General features: G+C 37.1%; 1 protein-coding gene across 6 annotated transcripts in view; it reads right to left on the reverse strand.

Moving 5' to 3' along the window:
• Nucleotides 1-26,741, reverse strand: part of ETV1 (ETS variant transcription factor 1) — a 93,088-nt gene that overhangs the window by 37,990 nt on the left and 28,357 nt on the right. For all 6 annotated transcript variants that reach the window (XM_036079473.2, XM_036079474.2, XM_036079471.2 and 3 more), the window contains 2 exons: nucleotides 6,707-6,836; nucleotides 3,698-3,886 (listed from right to left, as the gene is read on the reverse strand). In XM_036079473.2, the coding sequence (XP_035935366.1) occupies nucleotides 3,698-3,886; nucleotides 6,707-6,836 (319 nt within the window). The remainder of the gene's footprint in view (nucleotides 1-3,697; nucleotides 3,887-6,706; nucleotides 6,837-26,741) is intronic.

Genomic DNA, 26,741 nt, shown 5'->3' on the forward strand with positions numbered 1-26,741 from the left:
AAACACACCCCCTAACAAGCTAAAATGCCCAATTCTAAACAAATTGGATTATTTACCAAATTTTCAAATTAAGAGAGTCTCAAGTAATTATAGACAAGAAAAAACAAACCAGGAAAAACAGAATCTGATTCCAAAGTACATCTCCTGTCTCTTAATTGTTACCAAACTAATCAACAAACACCAAAAAATCAACCAGGTTTTTATTAACCTACTTAACTGGTTTTCCTTCCCTTACCATCAGTTACTGAGGAAGCAAGAGAGGAATGACCCTCCTCTCAAATGGGCAAGACTCTTAAATCTTCAACAATGTTCTAAAGAACATTGTATTCTGGTGAGAAATAAAACGGGAAAATATTACAGAGACTAAAACCCAGGCTGGTTTTTAAAAGACCACCTCTCTACCGTCAAACTGCAGTACAGGACACATCAGCTTCCAATAGCTTCAAACAAAATATCAAATTGATACAAATGAGCATCAAATATACAGATGGAAAGAAGATGTATGAGCGGAGTAGATTTGGGACAGGCTGTGCTGTGGGGTCATGAGGAAGTTCTGAGGCCTCAGGAGAAGGCTGACAGCAAGTCCCTCTCTTCCTTCCTTCTTGGTTATGCTGTGTAATGATTGGCTAATCACATAATCGTTCGGTTCTGTGTTTCTCATCTATAATATCATTGACCCACCACAAAGATGTGGATTAATTAAAGAGTCAAAAGTACTCTAAAATGCCCCAAGAGTGCTTAAAAATAACCTACCCAACATTTCTATGAGCAAATATAAACTTATTAACCGACCAACCCCCCCCCCCGCCAACACTAAAAGCATTCCTGAGACTTTAATTTGGAAAGTTAACATTTAATTTTGGTAACGGTTGGTAAATGAAAATAAGGTAAAAGCTAAAGAACGGCAAAGCAAATCACTTTAGCATTTCCACAAACACTCCTTCCTCTCTATCCCGCCGTGATTTAACTCTAAGTTTACTGACTGCCATAGAAAGCACTGAAATTCCACCTACACCTGCAGAAAATAAACTTAGAAACTCCGATATTGCCAAACACGCTGACTGGCACTGCATTCATTTCCCTTCTCTTGCTTATTTCATTAGCCAAAAAAAGAAACAGAAATTATCATTAAGAACTGTCAAGGAGTGAATCAGAATATTGTAACTTGAAGTTAAAATAAGAAACCAGCTCACTTGTGAAAGCCTTAAAAGGAAGTTAATAATACTTAGACTAAAAGCTTTGTAAGGAATCAAACCATTTGTTTTTACGAGTCGACCCGATTCTCGTTGGTACCTCCTGAGGACCACATATCTATTCAACATGCAGGCTTCACAGGAAGCTACAAGTGTCTCGTGCCATTCTTAGGAGGCACTGGGCAATGATAAAGGTAAAGTGACTCAAGTGGCTTCTGGAAGAGAGTTAATGCGCAAGGAAAGCACGCTGATGCTTCTTGGATACAGAAAAACAGTGTATAAGTGGTGGGAAACACTGAGAAAGAGAGACAGGGCTCCTGCACAGTGGGTTCAGGGACAAGTGCCAAAGGGCTGGCCCAAGGAACAGAATGAGCCTGAGGAAAGGAAGCAGGGTGCAGCCCAGTTGGCCATAAAGCATTCCCAGAGTGAGGTGGGGTGCCCGGGATGGAGGGGGCTATTTGGAGAAAGGATCTGTTCCCGGAGCAAATTTTGCCATTTATAAGCGAGGGACTGTCATTGGTTGGCTAGAACCCTCCAAGAAATCCTCCTCAGAAACATACGGCTTCCGAGATTTTCCTGGGATTGGCCAGCTGGTACTGTCCTCAAAACTCAGTGGGGGGCAGTGGGAAAAGACCCCGAGCTTCCCTCTTCTAGTTCCGGGCCGGCTGTTCTCAGTCTCAAATATTTGACTTCAAGTAGAGAAACTAAAATGGATTTGGCTAAAGCCTCTCACGTTAGGTCACCGAAACCCAGGCATTCCGCTTGTTCAGCAGTCACCTTCCCGAACTGCTCCACACAAATGGCCGACGACACAAGCTTGCAAGTGGGAGAGCCTCACGAAAGGGGGACTTGGGGAAGTCACCGCAAGTGGACAAAAGAGGACTTGCTTTTCTTGTTTGTACTCTTCCTCCCTTTCAGTCCTGCACAATGTGCATCTGTTTAATGGCCCACCCTGCAATAAGATTTCTTTCATCTGTATTTACAAAACTGTTTACACAGATGCACATACCATCACACTCTGACAAGGTCTCCAGTCTACGGAGTGAGAAGGGAAAGATCATAGGAGGCATTTCATAACCAAAGCACAAAAGGACTCAGTGATGGAAACAAAGGTGGCAAAGATACGGCTTAGTTGCACATTGTAAAGACTGCTTTAATCTTATCCATCATACCAAAAGAGAGTTAGCTGAATTTGAGATTGAGTCACATTAAGTAACCTATAAAAAGCAGATCTGAGTCCTCCCGTATTTTCAGAAAGTTGCCAGTGACACATCTTCTGGTTTCCTCTGCTGATCCAGAGGATTCCTTCGGCTGAGTTATTTTTATAATGGTGTGTCAGAGCCAGTTTGCACTGGCTTATTGTTATATTTTCAGAAATACGGCGAGCCAATTGTTAAACACAGGATTATTAAGAATTAAATGATGTCAATTTATAACTTTCTAAATATTATATTAAAAACAAAGGCGATAGGTACTCAAAACTCATCCCTTGCAAATTATTTTACTACATGTTACTACTGATTATGTTCCAGAGCTTACGTCCATTTTATCTGTATGGTAGAAATACTAAATAAAGCTGTGTTGCTACTACACATCTCTTTCTGACTCCACCTCCAGAGCTGTCAGAATGATAGCTCTGAGTCGGAATATTTACATCACAGACGTATCAAATGCCACAGATGACGTCTTTGGGCTCTTCTCCCATCAATCCCACCGTTAAACCCTTCCCAGAACACCATTGGCTCCATATAATTACAAGGCAGAAAGGAAAGGAAGGATGCTGTATACAATCAACCCGTGTTTTAAGCTGTATTATTAAAAGTGCTAAAGGTACTCCAATATTTTATTTAGATATGAATTCATCTCTAGGAGTCCAGAATTATCCACCACAGCATACTCCCTAGCTCCACGTTCTGGCTCTTGCCTTCCTTCTTTCTAAGGAATAATAATTCAGTCTCAATCTCTTAACTTTATATTCTCAGTGTCCAGGGTCATGCATCTACTGCCATTAAATATTCATCACTTGGAAAGGATGGAAAATAGTTTTAATCAAATAAGTTCTATTCTGCAAAACTATGTACAGCTAAACCATTCAATCTAAGGTAAAGAACCTAATTCCATAAGCCACCTACTAAAATTAGTCTCCTAACTTTATAGAACAAGTACACACATATGCTCATAAAAATGGGATGATCTGATTTAAAGTTTAAGTGAGGCAATTTAATTCAGGCAAAGCGAAAGGAAAATGTTCAAATGTCGGTATATAGATTAATTTTCCACTTTAGCAACCAATTTAAATGTTTATAAAAGGAATGTTTATAAATGACCTTCTCCACAAATTATTTATAACTATAGATAGGGCAAGCTCTTTCTAAAAATATTTTGCAAAGATGTGCAAAATTAATACGCTCACCTTAAATCTACCATAGGTCTTAGGAATTAGTAATAGAAATTTCTTCCAAGATGCTAAAAACATTAAAAAATATATAGTACTTGCAGTTTACCTGTGGTCCATGGGGTAGCTGCTGTCTTGTATGGGCTGCGAAGGAGGGAGGTGAGCTGGGAAGGCGCGGTCAGGCTTCGGAGTGTGAGTGGAGTTTGGAGATGCATGATGTAGTGGGGATACTGGGGTGCTGGACGGTGTTGGGGGGTTGGAGGGCCTCATTCCCACTTGTGGCTTCTGATCATAGGCACTACCCGAGGAACAAAAGAGAAGAGAACATCTGTTTCTTTGGAACGATTAAACAATTTTTCTTCCAACCCAAGAAAAGCAAAAAATATTCTAGGCTCAAGTCATAAGGAAGTGAGAATTTTATAAGTATTGGTTTTTTATAATCCTAAAACATGTAATCTGCAGAATCACCCACCACTTACACAGAAAATAGGATAATTAACATATAACTCGGTATTAGCATAAATATAAAACACGTGTTTTAATACCTACACAAACAACTTAGTATACGGAAAAATCGCTGTCTATGAGAGCACTGGAACTATGTAAATAATTATTGATGTATCTATTCTTGATATGTTTCCTTGAGCAAGTTGGATAGATCTTTTCTAAATCATTAAATATTTCTGATACTATCATTGTTCCATATTACGTAAGATTTTAGAACAAGACACTAACCTCAATTTCATAAGATGGAGACCATTCCTGGCTTGCCTTTATTTATGATAAAAATTTTAAGAAGGCAATCCTTTCGCCTTATTTTCATTTTTTAATATAAAATAAATGATGCCTGGCATTAACTTCCTCACATGGGATAATAAAGAGTAATGAGGCAAATTAAAATGTCTCTGATATAGTTAAACTTTCTTGGAGTATAAGAATAGGTACAAGGGTGCCTGGGTGGCTCAGTCGTTAAGCGTCTGCCTTCGGCTCAGGTCATGGTCCCAGGGTCCTGGGATCGAGCCCTGCATCGGGCTCCCTGCTCAGCGGGAAGCCTGCTTCTCCCTCTCCCACTCCCCCTGCTTGTGTTCCCTCTCTCACTGTGTCTCTCTGTCAAATAAATAAAATCTTAGAAAAAAATAATAGGTACAAAATGAGATTCTTAAAAAGAAAATCCTATTGTCATAGTCTAACTTTTAAACAGAATTACCAAGGAATAAAATGAGTAAGCTTGTTTTTATATACACTATGGATTTAAGTTGCTTTCCTTTGTTGCACTTCCTCTTGGGAATATGATTTAACTAATTTTTATAATCTAAAAAATATTTTACTAAGAATAAATTTTACTTAAATTTCTGAATAAGAAAGGTATTTCTAGGTTAAAATAATACATCTTTTAAAATAAAAAGTGATTATCAATACATAGTTTTTCCTTTTTAAAAAAGAAACATTCTTTTTGGACTAACTTCTGAAATAATTTATTCAGTTGCCACATCTATACCACAGAATTACATCCAAGCGCAAAAATACTTCACAGAAGTGTAGAGAAGTCAACTGTTGGCTTTAAAGCAAAGTCAACAGTACTCATATTATGTTTGGTTCTACCTATTTCCTTTACCAATATTTTTGAATGAGAAACCCCTTCTTCTACAAAATAGTTTGCCTGTCTTATTCCCATGTAAAAAGAAAAAAATGATCTATCTTCTGCCCTAGGACACTACTTTTTTTTTTCTCCATAAAATACTGTATTGAGTTATATTGTTCGTATAGAAATGGAAGTACTAGACTGTGGAAATTATTGGTCCCCAAGAAGGACCTCAAAATATTCAGGTGATTTGTCTACTATTAATTTATGAATGTCAGATAGGTCATACAAAGCAGGAGCAATTTCATAGTCACACTTCTGATCAATGCTGAGATGCAATGACAATTATTTATCTATCTGGTTCATTAACTTGAAATTTTTCAGTATGTTAAATAATTATTCTGTGAATATACAGTACTCTTAAAGAGAAAATGCAAAATTTAAAAACACTATAAATAAAACTCAGATTGATCATTATGATTTTAACTGAACTCAGTGTGCTTGAATGGCTTCTACAAGAGATCTTTTTAAATAAAAGCTTTGCAGTTTCAAGTGAGCTGGCTCATAATTTCAGGCTCTGGTGATCCTCATAGAAAAGCAGATATAAAAGACAAGTTTGCAAGAACAAATAGCAATAAAATATCACAACACTGGTCAGCTGCCATGAGATTGCACAAATCTAAGTTTCTTAAATCTTAGATATCTTGGACATAACATTACATGCCGTAAATAGAATACAGAACACTCTTTTGGATCATAATGTATATGAACTTGAATCTATGTTAACTTCTAAAACTGCAAATATTTGTAATCGTTTTTATAAGTTTCCAAGTGAGCTCCTTTTAAGGACCAAGTTTCTACTGTAATTGAGAATAATGATACTCAATATACAGAGCCAACTTCTCCTCATGCAATTAGAGGCCAATATGAAAAGTAACAGAATGCAATTTACTGTGAAGGGTTTTTAATGAACATATATGTTATCAAATCTTCTAACAAATGAGCAAAGTAATTTTACTGCTCCACCCTTTATTATCATCAAAAGGAACAACTGGCTTTTTAATAGATAATAGCCTGTACTAAGCCTTATAAAATTCTAACTTTATTGCAATTCTCCATGAACGCATCTTATAGATCATCTGCAAAGCCTGTCAGATAACTAATGTACTGCTCAGACCTGCCAAATGTTTCATTTTTTTCTACAGACTCTATCTAAAGTGCATAATGCATCCATTCTAATGAGAACCTTCAATAGCTGTTCATGCCAAGTAAGACCCTCTTTTCAAACCCAGGATGCATCACTACAGTAGAAAAGCAACTAACGATTTGGATGAAAATTAATGCTTTAAAATGATTCTAAAAGTGTTTGATCGGATGGTGTACGGTTCTTCCGAGTTCGGCTAAACACATTAGCTAATTAGCCTGTTATGTGCTGAAGATGTAACTCAGATAAAATAGAACTTGAGAATTGATATTATTCCGGATTTGTTGTTTCAGTAAGAACCACCACCCTCGCTCTACACCTGACGGCTTTACCTGACATTATACAGGCACTTCTCTCCATAGCTGAATTTAAAGGGCTGCTCCTGACTGCAGGCAGAGCCGAGTTCTGAACACGGACTGTGGGGTTCCTTCTTGATTTTCAGTGGTAGGCCATGAAAAGCCACTAGAAAACAAACAAACAAAATATCCACACAAATGAAATGTTGTTAGGAATTAAGTCATCGGTTCGACTTCTCTTGGTTAAAATGCCACTAACATTTCATACTGACAAAGAAAAATCACATTTAATGAATTTCATGGAAGAAAAGATTCTAGAGAATCCTTGTATTTTCTGCTTTCACTGCTTAACAAATGCACGCTTGAACTCCCATTACTTAAAGTGAATTGCTTATAATTTGCTCAGCTGCTATTAATAATACTAGAAGCTCAATTTTCAGAAAGTTTTGAAAACATTTCCAAAAAATTTCCAGTGATTAAAGACGAAAAGCCTCAACTGATTATCCAAGAATTAAGTGAGGACTGGAACACAATTTTCAGCATTACTGAAAGGAAAATATCTCAAGCCCATGAAGAGTAATGGTTTCATGGAATGACAACTGGACTATAAGAAAGAAAATCCAAATGCAGGTCCAGTTGTAACTGATGATCATTAGGGCAAAAAACTCAAAATCTTTGAGGCCAATGCTCATCTATAAAATAAAGGTAAAAGTACCTGCCTATCTACTTACCAGAGTTATGAGATAAAATGTGAGAAATATGTGAAAATTATTTGTCAAATGACAATTTTTCTATATCAAATGATGTTTTATCCTTTTTCATGCAACTTGATGGTTATACTTATATTCATTAATGCTTAATATAATACAAACATCATATAAAATATGAAGGCTAGAGGAAATACGTATGTTTGGGAAGAATCAGCTTTAAAACCAATAAATAAATAATGCTATGTACGTTTTTATTCTTTTTCCTATTAGAGATCTTATTAGAAGTTTTAGTATAAATGGAAAATTAGTAAAAAGAAAAAGGGAAGTACACATGAGAATGGATTTTATTTTCATGTACGATATGCACAAATGACTAATCAAGGGATAAACACAAGAAGAACACACATTCTGGAGATTTATTCTAACTCCTGTAAGAACTGGAATTAAAACACAAAATACTGTTCTCTATAAAGGAAGATATGACAAGAGAAACTTCATGATTTATGATGCCATTCAATCTTGATTGTGACATGACAGCATTATAAACTTGTACTAGTTTGAACGTCATATATAATTTAACATAGTAATTTGGTATCAAGAGCTACCAAGCTATAGGCAAATATATGCTATTTGTTTGGATATGCACATAATATTGACAGAAATGTTCTATGGTACTCAAGAGCCATCTGAAACACTGTAGAATATACATTTGCCAAAGAAATAAACAAATTTCACCTAAATTAGTTGTCTAAGAAAAACTTGATAGTGATAAACTAATTCCACTGGGTGGTCTATTTCAAAATATTTTCTGGATATACTGTGAGTTTAACATACCTACTTAAAGTAGAGAGTAGAGGAACAGAAACAAAGGAGAAATTACATGTGTTTTCATATGTCAAGGGTACTCATGCTCTTTAACTTTACCAAGTCAGAAAGTTATAATTTATTAACCACTGAGACAGAAGAGATTTAAGAACATGAGGACTTGTTAGGATTCTAATTTGAAAAAACAACAGCTATAAAAAGGCAACTTGGTGACAAATAAGACATCTAAATATGAACTAGATATTAGATATTGAAGAAATTATTGTTCATTTTGTTGGATGTGATCATGGAATGGCAATTACACACAAAAAAAAGATTTAAAGTTAGAGATTCATAAAGTATTTACATAAAATAATAAGATGTCTGGGATTTTCTTTAAAATAGTCTAGGAAAAATGATGTATGAGAGAGAAATCAAATTAGAAAAATATTGGTAAATGTTAAAGCTGATTGATGGGTAGGTGGGAGTTCATTACATTATTCTCTTTCCTTTTAACTAAGTCCCAAATTGCACAATAAAAACTTTTTAAAATGTGAAAAAATCCACAAAGGATTTAAAGTAGTGTAAGAAAATTCTCAGCCTGTGTATGTGTGTGTGTGTGTGCTGCTTCTTAGAATGACAAATATTGTATGATGAACTCACTGACCATACATGTGTTGCTTTCTTAACAAAGAGTTTTCAACTACTTAGTACTTCTTTGAACATATACAGTATAATGTGTATGCCCAAGTTTAGCACTTTGGATTACATATTGGGTTTTACATTTTCCTAAGAAAAAACAGTAGCAACACATCGGAAACTCAATTTGTCATTCATAGTAGCACCAAATTATTATACCTGAGAAATCAGATCTAAGTCATATGAATAAAAGTAGGTGAGACCTCAGGAACTAATAAAAACACAGTATGATGCAAAGTTTATCATATTTATCAAAATACCAGATTTATCAGAGACTACTATATCCAATAGTAGTATATTTTAAAAGTCTTTGGGACCATGAGGGAGAATAGGGTTAACAAACAGGACACTAAAAGCACTAACCATAAAATAGAATAACCTATAAATTACGCTTCACTGAAATTCAGAATTTCTCTTCATCAAAAACACTATTAAAGGAGTACAATGTAAGCCACAGACTTTTTTTTTTTTGTATAGAAAGCTCTGACAAAAAGCTCATATTCAGCATAGTAAGAATTGCTAAAAATTAATAAGACAAAACAAATGACCCAATTAAAAAAGTGGGCAAAAGCCTTGAACAGGAACTTCATAACAGAAGACTATAGACATCCAAATGGTAAAACAAACAAATGAACAACAACAAAAAGCCTATGTAAAAAGGTGGTCAACATCTTTACTTATCAGGAAAATGCAAATAAAACCACATAAGATCATCATTATACACACACTACGGTGGCTAAGCTGCAAAAGATCGACATTACCAAGTTTTGAAGAAGACCTAGAGTCAACAGGAACTTTTATATATGCTGCTGGGAGTATAAATTTGATATCAACACCTTGGCAAACTTTTTGGCAGTATCCACTAAGGCAGCAACATAAATGTACCCCATGATCCAGGAATTTCCATCTTAGGTATATATCCAAGAGAAGGGACTGCATATGTTCACCAAAAGACATGTCTAAGAATATTCATAGCAGCTTTATTCAACATAGCAAAAACTGGAAAAACTCAAATGTTCATTAGCAGGAAAATGGGTAAATAATTCATGGCATAGGGCGCCTGGGTGGCTCAGTTGGTTAAGCGACTGCCTTCGGCTCAGGTCATGATCCTGGAGTCCCAGGATCGAGTCCCACATCAGGCTCCCTGCTCAGCAGGGAGTCTGCTTCTCCCTCTGACCCTCCTCCCTCTCATGCTGTCTCTCATTCTCTCTCTCGCAAATAAATAAAATCTTAAAAAAAAAAATTAAAAAAAATAATTCATGGCATATTCACACAATGAAATACTATGCAGGAATAACAAAGAACAAATTACTGACACACAAAGAAATATAGATGTGAAGTTGAGTAAAAGAAGTCAAGCACAAAAGAGTATGTAGCATTTGAATTTCAAGAACAGACCAAACTGAATGAGAGAAAGAATTCCCTTCCACTGGTAAACGGGAGTGTTAATTCCTGAGAAAGGGCCCTAGCAACCTGCTACAGTACTGGGAATATTTCATACCTTGCTCTGAGTGGCACTTCTATGAATGTATACATACGTAAAACTCACCAAACTGTGCAGTTAAAATTTTACATTATCATAAATGCATATCTCAACTAAAAGGCTAAAAATATGAGGGGCATCAAGCAATGCTACACAACTTAAAATATTTGAATATGTCTGGCCTCCTGTTCCAACAGAGACATCTGAGAACGGGTCCTTGGAAGTGTGTTTTATTTTTAATTTCATAGGATAAATGATTCCAGATGAGTCAGGGGAGGAATGACAAGTCTGGGGTGCCATCACGGATGGTTGTTAGCCTAACAGTAGCCTCCTATCAAAGTGTCTACTGACATTAACTTAAAAGAAAAAGCACGATCCATCCTAATGGAGACACTGTCTGGAGCACTACTGCTTTCGGACGGGCTCCATGAGCTCCCTAACTTGACTTCAGATGAAGAGATGCAAGGATTCCCACAATGCTACTGGAGGCAAGTTGATCCCTAAACTTAGGATGTTCAAATCTGACCCATCATCAAATTTAACCAGGTACTTTCGAAAAACAAAAAACAAACAAACAAAAAAAACCAGGGATTCCCAGACCTCAGATGTTATAGGTTGAATTATGACCCCTCCAAAATTCATGGTGAAATCCTAACCCCAATACACCTCAGTATGTAACCTTCTTGAGAAGATTAGTTAAGATGAGTCAATAATCCAATATGACTCATGTCCTTATAAAAAGGCATTAGGATATAGAGACCCTCACAGAGGACAATGCCACATGAAGATGAAGGCAGTGATGATGCTATGCTTCTACAAGCCAAGGAATGCCAAAGACTGCCAGCAAACCATCAGAAGCCAGGAGAGATGCGTGGACTAGATTCTCTCTCTGAGCGCTCAGAACCACCCTACCAACACCCTCATCTTATACCTCAAGCCTCCAGAACTGTGACACAGTAAATGTCTGTTTTTTAAACCACTCTGTTTGTGATACTTTGTTATGGCAGCCCTAAGCAAACTAATACACCACTTCCAGAAATGACAATTCACTAAGGCTAGGCTATAGATCAGGATTCTGTATCTTACAAAAATTTCTAGGTGATTCTCATAACTGGGCTAACTTCAAACCCACTGTGATGCTTATCCATATCTGGATCCAGTGTGTGCTGCACCGAAATAGATCCAGTACTTGCAAAGACTTTAAAAAAAAAAAAAATCTAACAATGTCTTTCTATTCAGTAGATGCCCACACTTGAGGATTTCCCAGGTTCTCCAAATCCAGAGGTTTCGTGCTCCCCCACTCCTAACATAACTCCACAACATCAATGTGTCTCTAACACATGCAACGTGTGTGGGCCTCTTAATCATTACAGGCCCTCGGAACTGTGATTTTTTTTTTTTTCTAATTGTAAGACAAATAAGTAATCCAATGAATTTGAGTTGGCTTGGAATTTTTAATTGCTGTGGGGGAAAAAAAAGAAGCTAACCTGAAGATCTCTAACGTTTCGCACAAGAACCACAGGCGACTTTATTTTCCCCATTTTCACTTCCCTACTTCCTAGAGATCCTGTATCACAAAAGTGAATTCTCTTATTTATTCTTAAATAAGGATAGTACAGAGACTCCCACCAGAGTGGGCTGAGCCGAGAACGCGCTGGGTATTTCTTCACCGGGCTGAGAGTCTGAGTGTTCTGCTAACAGGCAGTTTTCCAGCTCACTGGCACAGGCACAAGTGAAAGCAGCACATTCATTTTGTGCAATTTGCTTTACCTTCCCACATGGAGTTGGTGCATGTAAAAGGCTGTTAAGTACTAAATTATTCCTTATCAAATCACCATCATCTGGAGTCATGATCAACACTAATTAAATTACTTTCACTGAACACGGCTCCAGCCTGCTGCCGAGGCTGCTAGGTACATTTCATTTCGCTTACTGTACGGTCCTTGCTGGGTCTGAAACAGGGAATGACATGCGTCTGAGTTGTTGGTAGTTTTAATTAAAGTGAATCTTTCCTTCTTCCAGTGTGTCAAATCGAGTGAGTTAACTCCTTCATTTCATTTACAAAGAAGCAATAGTTCAAATAATATTACTTTGTATCTTTATCCCTGACTTCTTCCCACAGTTTCAGAAAATGTATCTATGAAATCTACAGTCTTCCTCAGGCATTCCTCAGATGCGTTTCCATGCAAACTTCTATGACCCCCAGCTCCTCCGGACAACCAGATCTTTAGGAGGAGAAGCAGAAAGAACACGCAAGAGCTGCATCTTACATTTTTTCTTTGATGGAGGCTTGACCTTTAAAACCACATCTTAAGGCTGACTAATGATGACTGAGTTCTTCTAATGGTTAAATTTAAGAGCTCCAAAATACCAGGACTTTTAAAAGTGCACTTCCAAAATAAACTTAACCACTTCTTAATTTAAAAGTTTACTTGGGGTTATGGTATTCATCATAAAGTACTGGTTAAATTGATAATCGTTTTCATTTTAGAACTATGAACTTCGAGGCATCATCTTGCTTCCATTTTTTTTTTTTTTCTGTCTACATTCTAGAACAGAGGCAAAAATCTTGTCCTCATTCTACTGGAGCGGAGAAATGCCCTCCACCTTTCCATAGTGCAACAATGCTGATATATAACCATGTCTTTGGTTCAAACTACATTTGAACACCTTAAAATAAGGATGAAGATAATGACTTTAAAAATTCACTCATAGGAGAATAATCTCCTAAACAATCATGACATTGGAACATTTTTGTGCCATTAAATTGAAAACAGACCATGTTTGTTTTAACAGGCTGGTTCATGTTAGTCCGGAGAATAAACAATTTAATCTATACATTGAGTTTCTGTTTATATTTCTCGAATGAAGAGGATGTCGTCTTCTGATACATTTAAGAAAGATAAGATGTTTAACTATAGGTGTGACTTACTGAACTGTGGTTGAATTTAGAATCACAATAGAAAACATTAGCTACAATGCTTTTTAAAAAACCCTCAAGTTCACAAAGTATTACAAAGTTCTCAAAGAATCTTCACCTACTGCATTAATTCACATCAGTCAAGACAAAAGGACCTTTATTATATCTTCCACTTCTGCAAATTTTTTTCTAAAGGCATAAAAAAGCTAAGCTTAATATCTATCCCAAGACCTAGCACTAACTTACAACAGGTTAAGAATAAAGAGCCCTAGACTTCTGGTGACAACTCTTGAATTCTTGAGCGCATCATTCAAATTTATTTTGAATAAACACAATTATTATTTCCTTCATGTAGAAGCACCACTAGAACCTCCTATCAGATATTTATCCGTTCAGTCTTTCATTAATTCATTTACTATGGCCCAGATACTATGCTAGGTGCTGAGAGGAGACAGAATATAAAGGTATAGAGTAAGGATGAACAGTAAGACACAGTCTTACCTTCAAGAACTCAAAAAAGTCCAATTAGAGCTTTATTTAGTTTTTTAAAGTGTTTTCTCTCATAAAGATACTAGCCAGTCTCCTTTAAGTTTGATTAATTCATGTGTGTGGAATGCATGTTTATACATATATGACATTAATAATATATTCGTGCCACTTGTATCCAAAACACTTCTCAGAGTATTCATTCCTACTTCTAGGCATTCTGCTTTCTTTCAATTTATTACTGTGATCGAAAGCATTTAAAAATTCACACCACTCATATTCCACTAAGGAAAAATGTTGCCATCCAGAATCTAAAGCTTCCCCTAGAGTCTGATAACCAAAATGTCACAAGTGATGGGTCCCCTTCTATATGTGGACAGTGGATATAATTACAGTGATAAGTTGCCTTGACTCTGACCTTTCACTCTGCTTTCCTCGAAATCCTTATCATAAGAGTGAAACAGAGGAGCAATTTCTATGAGTACAAAACAATTACTCTGGGAAGAGAAACCCATCACATTTTTAATTACTTCTTCACTAAAAAGAACTATGTCTTTGAATCAAATCTGTAGCCTTTAAAAAACATTTTCAAATCTGTAGTTCTTAAACAAAAATGACTTAGGAATACAGGGCCTTTATAGAGAGTCTCCTGGAGTTTGACGTTGAGATTTCTGATCTGCTCAAAAATTCTGCTTTAGAATAGTCGACTTTATGTTCCTGAATAGGGGTTGGCAAATTACAGCACATGGATCAAATCTGGCTTCCCACCTGTTGTGGTGAATGAGGTTTTATTGGACCACTGTCCCACCCTTTCACTGAGGTAGAGTCTAGGGCTACTCTGACTTACAATGGAGTATTTGTGACAGAAACCCCACAACCTGCAAAGCCTAAAATATTTACTGTCTGGGTGGCTCAGTCGGTTGAGCATCTGACTTTTGATTTCGGTTCAGGTCAGGATCCCAGGGTCCTGTGATCAAGCCCCATGTCAGGCTCCTGAATCAGCAGGGAGTCTGCTTGAGGATTCTGCCTCTCCTTCTGCCCCTCCACCGCTTGCACACACACACACACACACACACACACACTCACACTCTAATAAATAAATACATCTTTTTAAAAAAATATTTACTGTCTGATTCTTTACAGAAAAAAAAAGTTTGCTGCCACCTGTTCTAGATTATGCGAGATTATGGTCTATAATGAAAGAGGAGAAAGAAAACATAAAAGTGAATAGGTAGAATAGTGACACCTGCTACTGATAAGGTTTAGGTAAATTAGCTAATAAAGGCCAATTGATTTTGCTTTATTAACTTTTTGTTTATATTGACTCTCAAAACCAAGTGTGCAGCCTTATGTAGCAAATTTATAGGGGTATACACAAACAAGATGATGAAAAATGACATGATACTTAGCCTCTAAAACAATACAAATTTATGTTCTTTGAGGACTTTTAAGGCATTTATATAAACCATGGTTATGTATAACATATAATTTTTTTACACTTGTCTACAAAATATAACTGAGAAAGTCAAAACAAATCATTTTGTGGACACTAAAGTGCTTGTAAAAAAAATAAATAAAACAAAACAAAACAAAAAAAACTTTCACTTGGCCATAGGAGCAAATTAAAAAACAACAACAACAACTCTGTAAAAGTGGAAAAAAATAAATGGTATACATAAATTAGATTATTTAAGACCAGATACAAGCACGGCATGAAAAATGCATGCAGCCTTTTACACAAATATATGTAGTTGGGAATACACTCACTAGATGAAAAGCATTCACTTTAAGTTAATATCATTTCAATTTCAGGTGATAAATGGATGGCAATGACCTCAATTAGTACTCAGTTAAATTCCAGAAGCAAAGGGGAAGGCCTGTATACAAATAAAGACAATAGAGTCACATGTTCCGTAAATCCATCTTCCAAGACACACAGAAAAACAGAAGGCACTTCTGCTGCATCTGAGCCTCTCAAAGAATCTTTTCCAGTACATTTACCTCTTCCAGGCCCTCCCCGCCCCCACTGTGCACACATACCACTCACACATACACGCACCAACATCCATTACTAAAGGGCCTAATCTCAGATATCAGCAGAGTGCCTTTATGGGGCCATTAAACCATTTCTCTTGTTTACAGTGCCTGAAGAAAGATGTGAATTATGTCTGTGACAAAACAAGCGATAACATTTCTAAACTGCTATCAAAATGCAAACTGAAACACATTTAAGGACAGGGACCCTGATTCGAGTTTTCATGATTTTCCATTATTTGCAGCTTCTGGAAATACATTCAACTATAATATTTCCAAGACAGGAATTTAGACCACAGTGCAGCAAGGTGATATTTATTTTTTCTTAAATAATATTCTTTAAGTGGGATACTTATTAAAAAAAAAAAAAAGATGATATAATGTTTTCAAAGGAATATTACCAGTTGGCCTGGATCCCAAACCTAGTTTGCCCTTTGATGTTATTTTGGCAATATATAAGATGTGGCTTAGTAGTAATCACAAAGGCAAAATAAGGGAAACTCTTACCCTTGTTATGAATCTAAGAGTTTCTGAATTATAGAGGACATTAGGTATGGTCCAGTTTTAGGGACTGAGTTAGGGTTTGTACTCAGAAACCACTGTCCTAAAGAAATCACAAGTAGAAGCCAATTGGGTAAAAAGATTTAAAAAAGAGGAGCTATGTTTATTAGAAGGCAAATGGTCATCAATCTGTCCCTACCTTGCTCCTGGAAGTTAATATGCAGCACCTGCAAGGAAATTCCTGGGCAGGCTGAAAACCAGGACTGAGCTCAGAGAAACCATGAGTTTCTGAGAAGAAGGTCTCAAACTATTTTTTCCTTTTTTTTTTTAATTTAAAGATTTTATTTATTTGAGATAGAGAGAGAGTGAGAGAGAGAGAGCACGAGCCAGGGGACAGAGGGAGAGGGAGAAGCAGACTCCCTACTGAGCAGGGAGCCAGAACATGGGGCTCGATCCCAGGACGCTGGGATCATGACCTGAGTCTAAGGCAGATGCTTAACCAACTGAGCCACCCAGGCATCCCCAAACTATTTTTTTCCTAATATCAAACTCCCATCCATCTCAGTGACTACATACTCTATTGCAGACATTCCTGAATGGATCCGCCAAGAGTACTTCTGAATAAAAGAGATGCACTTTGACAAACTCCAGGAATGATCCTACACCTCACAGCCCCATCCAGAATCAGGAGTCCACAGACTTGGAAACCGGTCCTGAAGTCAGAAGCCAGGAATCCTCATAATTTACAGAGTAAAGCCTTCTGATGATGTTACAGCCTCACAAGACAGTTATTTCTTAAAAGTATTATGTAAGACTGTTGAATCATAGACCTGTACCTCTGAAACAAATAATACATTATATGTTAAAAAAAAAAAAAGGATAGTAAGAAGGGGAAAATGAAGAGGGGGAAATCGGAGGGGGAGATGAACCATGAGAGACTATGGACTCAGAAACAAACTGAGGGTTCTAGAGGGGAGGGGGGTGGGAGGATGGGTTAGCCTGGTGATGGGTATTAAAGAGGGCACGTTCTGCATGGAGCACTGGGTGTTATACGCAAACAATGAATCATGGAACACTACATCAAAAACTAATGATGTATGGTGATTAACATAACATAATAAAATTATTTTAAAAAATGAAAAAAATAAAATATCTGCATCCAAGAAAAAAAATACACTTAATAATTCAACTTTCTCTACATTGCCAAGTGCCATTATGCCATCTTAATAGGCAGAAAAGAATGGACAAATGTTCTGGGTTTGGGCCCTTGCTGCTTGGACTCTGAAAAACAAACTGAGGGTTCTAGACGGGAGGGGGGTGGGGGGATGGGTTAGCCTGGTGATGGGTATTAAAGAGGGCATGTTCTGCATGGAGCACTGGGTGTTATACGCAAACAATGAATCATGGAACACTACTTCAAAAACTAATGATGTAATGTATGGTTATTAACATAACATAATAAAAAAAAAAGATGCAACCAGTTACTCTTACTCGTCTGAAGGTCATTTATGTACCAGTCCTGATGATCTAAACCAGAGGTTGCCAATGTTTCCATTTGGCTCATGGAATGGTTTCAAATAATTTCTTGTTGTGATCTTTTTAAAATCACCTTCAAAATCTCTTTCTGTTTTAAAAATCCAAACTTCTGGCTTCTCTAGGAAAAAACACAATATCCAGCAACACTAAGTCCACCTTCCAGCCTGAAAAGCAGGGCAAGACTTGGCTGAGTATCCGTACCAGTATCAGCTGCTCCTTCTGCGTTTTCTTATTTGCTGCAGTCCCCACCATCCCCCCACCACTCCACACCCTATTCTCTCTTGCACGAAATCCACTTCACTCGCTTATATCCTTGGCATGCCAGTTTCCTACTTTTTAGAGAACACATAGGTAAGAAACGATTAGTGCATGTGTTTCCACACACACACACACAATCACCTCTAAATAACAAAAATATTATAAAACTCCCATTACTCTGTGTCTTAGATACTCAAGTACTCCTTCTCCAGCAATAAAGTATAGTGGCAGAGCTAAGAGACACTTATATCTGCCAGGTTTCAAATCTTCCACTGCCACTTACCAGCTAGAAGAAGGGGCAAGCCAGTTAACCTCTCTTTCACTTTCTTCACTTATTAAAAAAAAAAAAAAAAGGAGCTACTAATAATACCTGCCTCATGGAGTTGCTGATGTGATTAAATGAGACACTGTATAAAGTATAACAGGAAATGGGGCGCCTGGGTGGCTCAGTTGGTTAAGCGACTGCCTTCGGCTCAGGTCATGATCCTGGAGTCCCAGGATCGAGTCCCGCATCAGGCTCCCTGCTCAGCAGGGAGTCTGCTTCTCCCTCTGACCCTCCCCCCTCTCATGCTCTTTCTATCTCATTCTCCCTCTCAAATAAATAAATAAAAATTAAAAAAAAAAGTATAACAGGAAGTACTCAATATTATGAGTGCTCGGTGCTGCCATCACTCAAACCCATAACATCGAGAAGAGAGCACACAGATCAGTCAGAAACAAAAGAACAGAGCGGTTAAGGGTGTGGAGGCTGAATCTTGGCTTTGTTACGTACATGCCGAATGACTTCTGGTAAACTGAGTAACTGCTTATGCGATTCAGTTTCTCCCTATGTAACATGAGACCTTCCTCTTGGGGTTGGTGTCAGAATTACGTGAAGTAACGCGCATGAGAACTTAGAACAGTCCCCGGAACATGGCAAATACTCAGTAAATGTTACTTACTACCACTATGAGTTCAACCACTTCCTTTCCCGGAGGCTAAAGCAAGACTCGAGGAAGTAGAGTGACACTGAAGGAACATGACTTCCAGCCCTCAGACTATTATTTCCCTACTTCTTCTACGTTGCCCTGTTCCCACTTTTATTTTGTGCCCATCAATTACACACCAAGAGCAAAACAATTATACATGGAGAAGAATCTGTGAGGAAGAGGTGATTAGACAGAAGGAAAAAGCAAACAGGGTGGCCTCGCAGAAGGAGCACTGGATTAGGAATCAAATACAGTTGACCCTTGAACAACACAGGTTTGAATGGTGCAGGTCCACTTACACGTGGATTTTTTGATCAATACAGGACAGAAGTGTAAAGGTGTTTTCTCTTATAATTTCCTTAATAATGTTAATAATCCTTTTCTCTAGCTTTATTGTAAGAAGATAGTATATAATACATAAAACACAGAAAATATGTGTTGGGACACCTGGATGGCTCAGTTGGTTAAGCATCCGTCTTCAGCTCAGGTCATGATCCCAGGGTCCTGGGATCAAGCCCCGCATCGGACTCCCTGCTCAGTGGGGAGCCGGCTTCTCCCTCTCCCTCTGCTGCTCCCCCTGCTTGTACTCTCTCGCTATCTCTCCCTCTCTTTCCATCTCTCTTTGACAAATAAATAAAATCTTCATAAAAAAGAAGAAAGTATGTGTTAATCGACTAATACCATAAGGTTTCCAATCAACAGGAAGCTATTAGTAGTTAAGTTTGGAGGGGGGGAGTCAAAGTTATACATGAATTTTCCACTGTGCACTGGCTCAGCACCCCTAACCCCTATGTTGTTCAGGAGCCAACTGTAATACCTACCTAGTTCCCACCTCTCATGCTATCCATGAGCACACAGTAATCAGCGGTGCTCATGCATAAACTGTGCAGCCTTCCCAGGCTTCCATTCCTACCTATAAAATGAAGGCATTAGATGAAGCAATCTTTCCTTGTAGCTTTAAAATTTAATGTCCGGGTGTAAGTACCTGCTTACTATTGTCAGAGAGAAGAGGAAAATGTAAAGATTTGATACAAGAATTCAAAGGGCATAACATTCTGAGTTATGCCACACAGAACTCTATATACCTCATTAATAATTGAGGGCATTACTGCATTTTAGCAAATAGTGGTCACTGAAATTTATAATCATGAGCCTTAATCACCCTGAAAAGGCAAAATCAGATGTAATCCACTATATCCAAGAAGGGAGGGTACATAATGCACATTAGAAAGGTGTACATGCAATATGTCAGCATTTTAAAACGCTCGAGGCTTTAAAAGGTGTTTCATGGACCACCTACTTCCCAGTGATGCAAGTAATATATTATTATATTAATAAAACAAAAAGCAGAAATCAAAAGAAAGTTCTATTCCTAATTTTAAAAGCATCACAGGCACCATTAATTGAAAAATAAAGAGAGTACAAAATGTATCGATTCATTCCTCCAAATTTTAAAGCCCCATCCTATTCTAACAGTACTTCAGCAATAGCACCACTAAACGATCCTCATCTTCACAGTCTAATTGCCAGGAGAAAAGTGCCCTGGGAGGAAACTGGTCCTTCCATCTGGAAAAGGGTAAGAACAGGGAAAGGAAGGCCTAATGTATGAACAATCCAAATCTAATCAGTTTGCATTTTGCACTGGCTTCAAATCAGATCTTCCTACCCCTACTGGTCCAGTAGATGGAAAGCAGCATGACACTATTTTTTTGGAAACAAATTCTGTACAGTGAGCCCAAACATACAGCACTTCATATCCAACTGGCAGGAATAAAACCTGAACAAGCTGCAGCTATTTGAGAAACAGATCGAATAAAATGAAGTAAAGTTCTGAAGCAAGATGCCCAACCAAATCCGTACCTCTCAAAAACTGCTCCACTTAATAAACTACCTAATTATGACCTCGATGAACATGGAAAAGACCTCTTGGGCAGAAATGGTTTCACTTCGCTTTAATATGGATGCTCTGTAAGCCCCACAAAGTTACAAAAATACATATTACTTCCCTGCCTAGTCATTCTGTAATTCCTTTCTAATAATAGAGAATATTATTTGGAAAAGACTGGGCAGTACTTACTATTCCTAGCTGATGAGAGGCTGGAAGAGCCCATCACTACCTGGTGTTTCTTGGTCTAGCATAAAGAAGTTCTGAGGAAGGCTCGGACAGATGGGCCCTGCACAATACCAAGACACCAAGAGCGCTTTGTCTTCACTACTGTGTGACCGTGAAAACAGGTCCTTCCCATAGGAAGAACATGCAAGAGGTGGGCATCCTCTATCCTGCATCCTCTGCCCTCTCCCCAACCACCCTCTGGAGACTATCAATCTAGATCTCTAATAGTTCAGGGAAAAAAACTAAAGGGGCGGGGGTAAATATATTATTACTTGAAATCCACTGATACAAAAAAAAAAAAAAAAGAAGAAGTAGACAGATAATACACAATAGAGAAGAATCAATGTGGATGGAAACATCCAGAGATATTTTACTAAGAAGAAGTAAAAAGAGATAAATGTGATCTTTAATTTTCCCTTTTTCTTAAATCACAAACACAGGAGGCTCCGACCTACAATTTTACACTCATTACTCCACAGACCAGAGTAACATGAAAAGACAAAATGAAGATAATATTTTATTGCCAAAGAAGACTGCCAACTCTAATATGCCTGTCATCACTTTGGAATAATAATTACTAAAAAGACCAGCAGTTTCTAGGGTTTGTAAATTTCACTCACTAAGAACAAGTATTCAAACAAGTAAGATTTTTATGAAATAAAGTATAGCTATTGTATCCAGTATCATTTTAAAAGCAATGAAGTACGTAATTAGTGATGCAAATACTTGCTTGAATGAATTTATTCCTGTGTTCTTCAGAACTAAAGCAATAGAATTCTAAATTTAGAGGTCATCTCACATGCATCAACATGATCTGAAAAAGTCTTTAAATAAGCCCAGAGGTAAGAAAAATGGTACACAGCCTCGAGAGTGAATACCACCACCAAGCCAGCTGAAACTCTAAACTTGCACACCTCCCTCACAAATCCAATAAAATTCTATTATTGTTCGGCTTCTTCAAATATTTGTGCTCTCCTTGTTTTAATATGTACCCCCCTGAAAAGGATCATTTCATTTTTCGTTTGGTGAATGTGTACTGCTTGGAAAATTCTATTTTCTTTCAAGTTAGTGACTACTCACTTTTCATTCATAATTTCAACATATTTTTCTTCCAGGCCGTATGTGAAAAGAGCCTGTAATTTGCATGGCCTTAAATTGACCTCTTCAGTACTTCAGTACCAAAACAACCCACTGTATAGGGAAGAAGCAACACTCCAGTGCTGAAATACACCTGCAGCATTCTGATGTCACACTACTGAAAACATGATTGAGATCAATTCAGTTATTATTAGCCACTTGGCTCCTTGTTCAAAAAGATCCCACTGGTAGACAATCAAAGTTGAAAATATGTTCTGAATACCAGAGCTAGAAAAGTTTGCCCAAAAAAAGAAAGCCAGCTGGCTAGCGCCAAAAAAAAAAAAAAAGTACCTTTTCAGTAAATGCCAATAAAACTTTACAGGCTGCCAAAATAACAATGATAGAATAATTACAAAGGACACTTTGCAATTTTCCTGACAATAAACACGTTCTTAAAAAGAAATTATCTGTCACCTGGCCTCAATTGTTAAAGCTGTTAATACTAGCTATGGTAAATCCTACAGTTTATTTGAACCAACTACGAATTTGGCACAAAATTTTTATAATTTCTTCCCCAAAACAAATTTTTGGATTTTCTTTAAAAATGACTTGTAATAGTAAAGTCAATGTATATTAGAGCAATTTCCATGAGGAATCACCATTCCTACAGAAAAGCTTCTACCCAAAGAGTTTTGCCCATCTTTAAAAATGTTCACTTAAATGTATCAGATTAAGAAGCCCCCCAAAAGGAAATGGGAGATATGAGAGCTGTAATAGTAAAGACTATGACTTAGGAGCCACATTATTAACCTCAAAATAGTCTTAAAATAGATCAATGTGCAGGGGGGGGAAAATCCATCAATATTATTTAGAAAAGTGCACTTCATTCTTCATACAGCAGGTAATACTGAAGTTGACCAAACTTTCTCATACAAGTCCACGAGACTTTCTTACAAAGATTCACTGCTAAGTACCAGTGTTCGCTTCCTCAACTGTGACAACACCATCATCACCTCCAGATGCCAATCAAGCCCTTTGTGCCATTTCTTAACAATATTAACTTAAAAACATCTATAGCTCAAGAGTGATATCAGAATAATGAACCATAAGAAGTCTCTAGTGACACAAGCCCAGCCTTCACCAACAAAACAAGAAACAAACCACTGAATGGTAATAAAGAAAACCAACCCAGAGAGTTATGGATAGGCTTAACCACAGCCATGAAATGAATAGTCAAGAGATACCACGTAAGATCCACCATACAATGTGTTTTGTACGAAGCAAATATGAATGATCGGCATACACACAGATCACCTTTCCACGACTAAAGAACATAATCCCAAGAAAACAGTCACTGGAACAGAGTTTTAGAATTATATTAGCATTTGGTAAGTAACTTTTGAGATTTCTTGACATTCTCATTTCTTAATAGATTGCTTCCTTTGAATATAAGCTTCTTCTTAAAAAGGTGTTGTATGTTAGATTAAAAATTATCTTTTTTTCTTAGTGGAACACACCTCTAATTTTTAACTGGCATAACAGCTGGGAGTTACAAATCACAAATGAATCAAGTCAGATAACAGCATTTCATAAGAAGTCGAAGAGACTGTTCTTATCCACCTTCATAAACTTTACAACAAGCAGTTACTGAGAAGTACTTTAATCATGGATAAACAACTTAAGTCTGATTTCTCTACCCTGTGGCCCAATTTATATTAAAACAGATTTATATAAAGTTACAATTATATTTGACTTAGTTGATACGGATCTAGGAATATATAATTATTAGACTAGCTCAAAATACAAACTCAAGTTTGATGCCACTATTCTTTAATTATATAGACTTGAAACTAAAGACATTTTCTTCATTTTCACTCTATTTACAGTATTCCAGAAAGGCTTCCTAAGTGTGTAGAAAATGATCCTGAAATTTTTATTATACTTTATAGAGTTGTTGATGTAACTTCCTAGCTAGTAGTTCAAAAGATGCCTGTTTCTGTTTTTTCGACTCTAGAGCCTCTCTACTGGACCATCCCGCAAGTGCATTCTTGAGGCTACGTAACAAGAGAAACCTCCTCATAGTAAGATCATTGTGATCCTTCAGGAACCAAGCCCTGTCTGATGGGAATCAAGACAACTCACCAGTTACCAAATTTGGCTCCCTAACAGTAATGTCATGGCAACATTCCAACGTATATATTTTTTTTTACTTTGAGCTGCTAACTGCAAATAAGGGGAAATTAGATAACTACATTAAACATAAAGAGCATAACTAGGTAGCAGTGTTGCACAGGTGTTATCGGAAATAGAAAATCACAGCACGAAGGCAATAATATTTGAGGATTACAAATCTTTTTACTTCTGTCTTTGGCAGAGCATTTTGTGGTAACATCAAAATTGCACATCAAATCCTCCTCATTCTTGCACCATGCAAGTCTTTACGTTATTCATAATATACAGACACTCTAACTAGGATGGAAATTCTACATTTAATTTGATTTTCACATAAATTTCACTTAAATATTACAGTCACTAATCCTTGTGGGTTTTTAAAATTTAGATGTAATAAGGTATTATAAATGGATCTCTATTCTTCAGTGAAATGGCATATCCAAACACTCAATGTAGTCTCATGTTTAACTGCTTTCTTCTAAACGGTCAAAACTATATTTACTGCTCTGTCAACCTAAAGCACTATTTAAATTTAACCTTTTGAGACTCTCAGATGTTACCAGCATGCCCATGTGAAGGAACAGATATTACAAGGCCTGCTACAGGTCACTGGTTATACAAGAATCATCATTTTTCTATAATTTAGTGATCAAAGAGGATGATAAACAATGACAACAGCATTCTTCCAAGCCCATTAATGGCTTACCAACACAACACAATGTAGGAAACTCATGTGTAGAATGGGATTTTTACATTTCCTTTTACTTTCATATTCTAAAATACACTCTAATTCTTTAGAACACAGAGCTCCGCCAATGGGTCTGCTGTTAACTCTGTGTATAAGGTGACCAGTAGGTGTGTCAAATACCGTAGCCAGATGATATATGCAACAGCTATATTAGCATTTAAACACACAAAGAAGATTTCTACAGTCCTCCTTTGTAATTGATAGTTCCAAGAAATGAGAAAAATATGAAGATGAAAGAGTCCTTCTGCTCTCCTTCCATGTGTGCAAATAGAAATGAACTTTGGAGAAACACATGGATACCACCTGCAAAACGACTGTGTGATCACAAACATAATAGGCCTGGTTTGCATTCTCTTCCTTGCCCTTTGAAGTTAATAGAAGCTTTGTAAATTGAGGGTGTGCACAGGGGTAAAAATTAAATCAGATAAAGCATGATTTAAAAGGAGTCTTCCCTTACAATGCATGCATAAATTCTTGGCCAGTAAACATTTGTCTGAATTACCACATTAGATTACACTAACATAATTATAAAATTTCTGATATATGTGCATTATGTGTTATTTGTTTTAAATACAGTTAACTACAGTGTGCCTACATGCTAAAACACATTTGCTCCCCCCAAAAATGTATTATTCCCCTTTGGTTTTTTTTCCTCCACTTTCTCCTCCTCAATAATGTGACATCAAATTTCATGCTCAGGAATTTCCAGGCTGGCTCATTTGTTCTTAGGATAAACCCCAAATACATCTGATTGAGTTTTGCTGACTCATAAAATTTGACTTTCTCTGACCTATCAGACTTCATCTCCACCACGAGCCCACGTACATCTCTATCTCCAAACGCTGCTGCCATTCTCTGGAGGGACAGAGAATACACTTGCCTATGTCACAGCAATTAACACCTGGTCTTTATCCAGCCTAATCAGTCCTCCCTTCATCACTGTAGAAATCACACAAAGAGTGAAGAGCCAACTGAGGTGTGGTAAGCAGATACATTGAAAATTAGGTACCAAGGAGGATTAAATTCCACTTCTATGACTAACTACTCGGGTACTAACTTCTTGTCAACTTGGGCAAACTGTTTAGCTCTAACCACCTTATTTCTGGCACTCAGCTTAATCTGTAACAGTGTAGGGTTATGGTTAGGAGTGTCAATTCCAGAGTCAGATCTGGAACTTGGTGGCTGTGTGACAAAGACACAATCCATTTAACTACTCTGGGCCTCAATTTTTTCACCCCCCAAAAAGCATATGATAGCTTCTACTAAAGAGGGCTGTCGTGAAGGGCTTGGAAGAGTATCCACCAAAAAGTAAGCACTATACAAATAAGAGCTATTCTTATCCACCAAATACAGAGATCCTGGGTGGAAAATCTCTAGGTTCATTTCATCTCTAACACTTCATAAGTCTGGGTTTCCAATTCAGGTCATGTTTCATTTTATCCATGAAGTCATTCTCAACTATTCCAATCTATGTTGCCCTCTTTAAGAAAAAAAAAAAAATCTATAGAATTTCCTGTCTATAACATTCATTTAATTTGTAGTCAAATGTTTTTATTGTTAAT

This window comes from Halichoerus grypus, chromosome 12 (assembly GCF_964656455.1).
Source record: "Halichoerus grypus chromosome 12, mHalGry1.hap1.1, whole genome shotgun sequence".
Lineage (NCBI taxonomy): Eukaryota > Metazoa > Chordata > Mammalia > Carnivora > Phocidae > Halichoerus > Halichoerus grypus.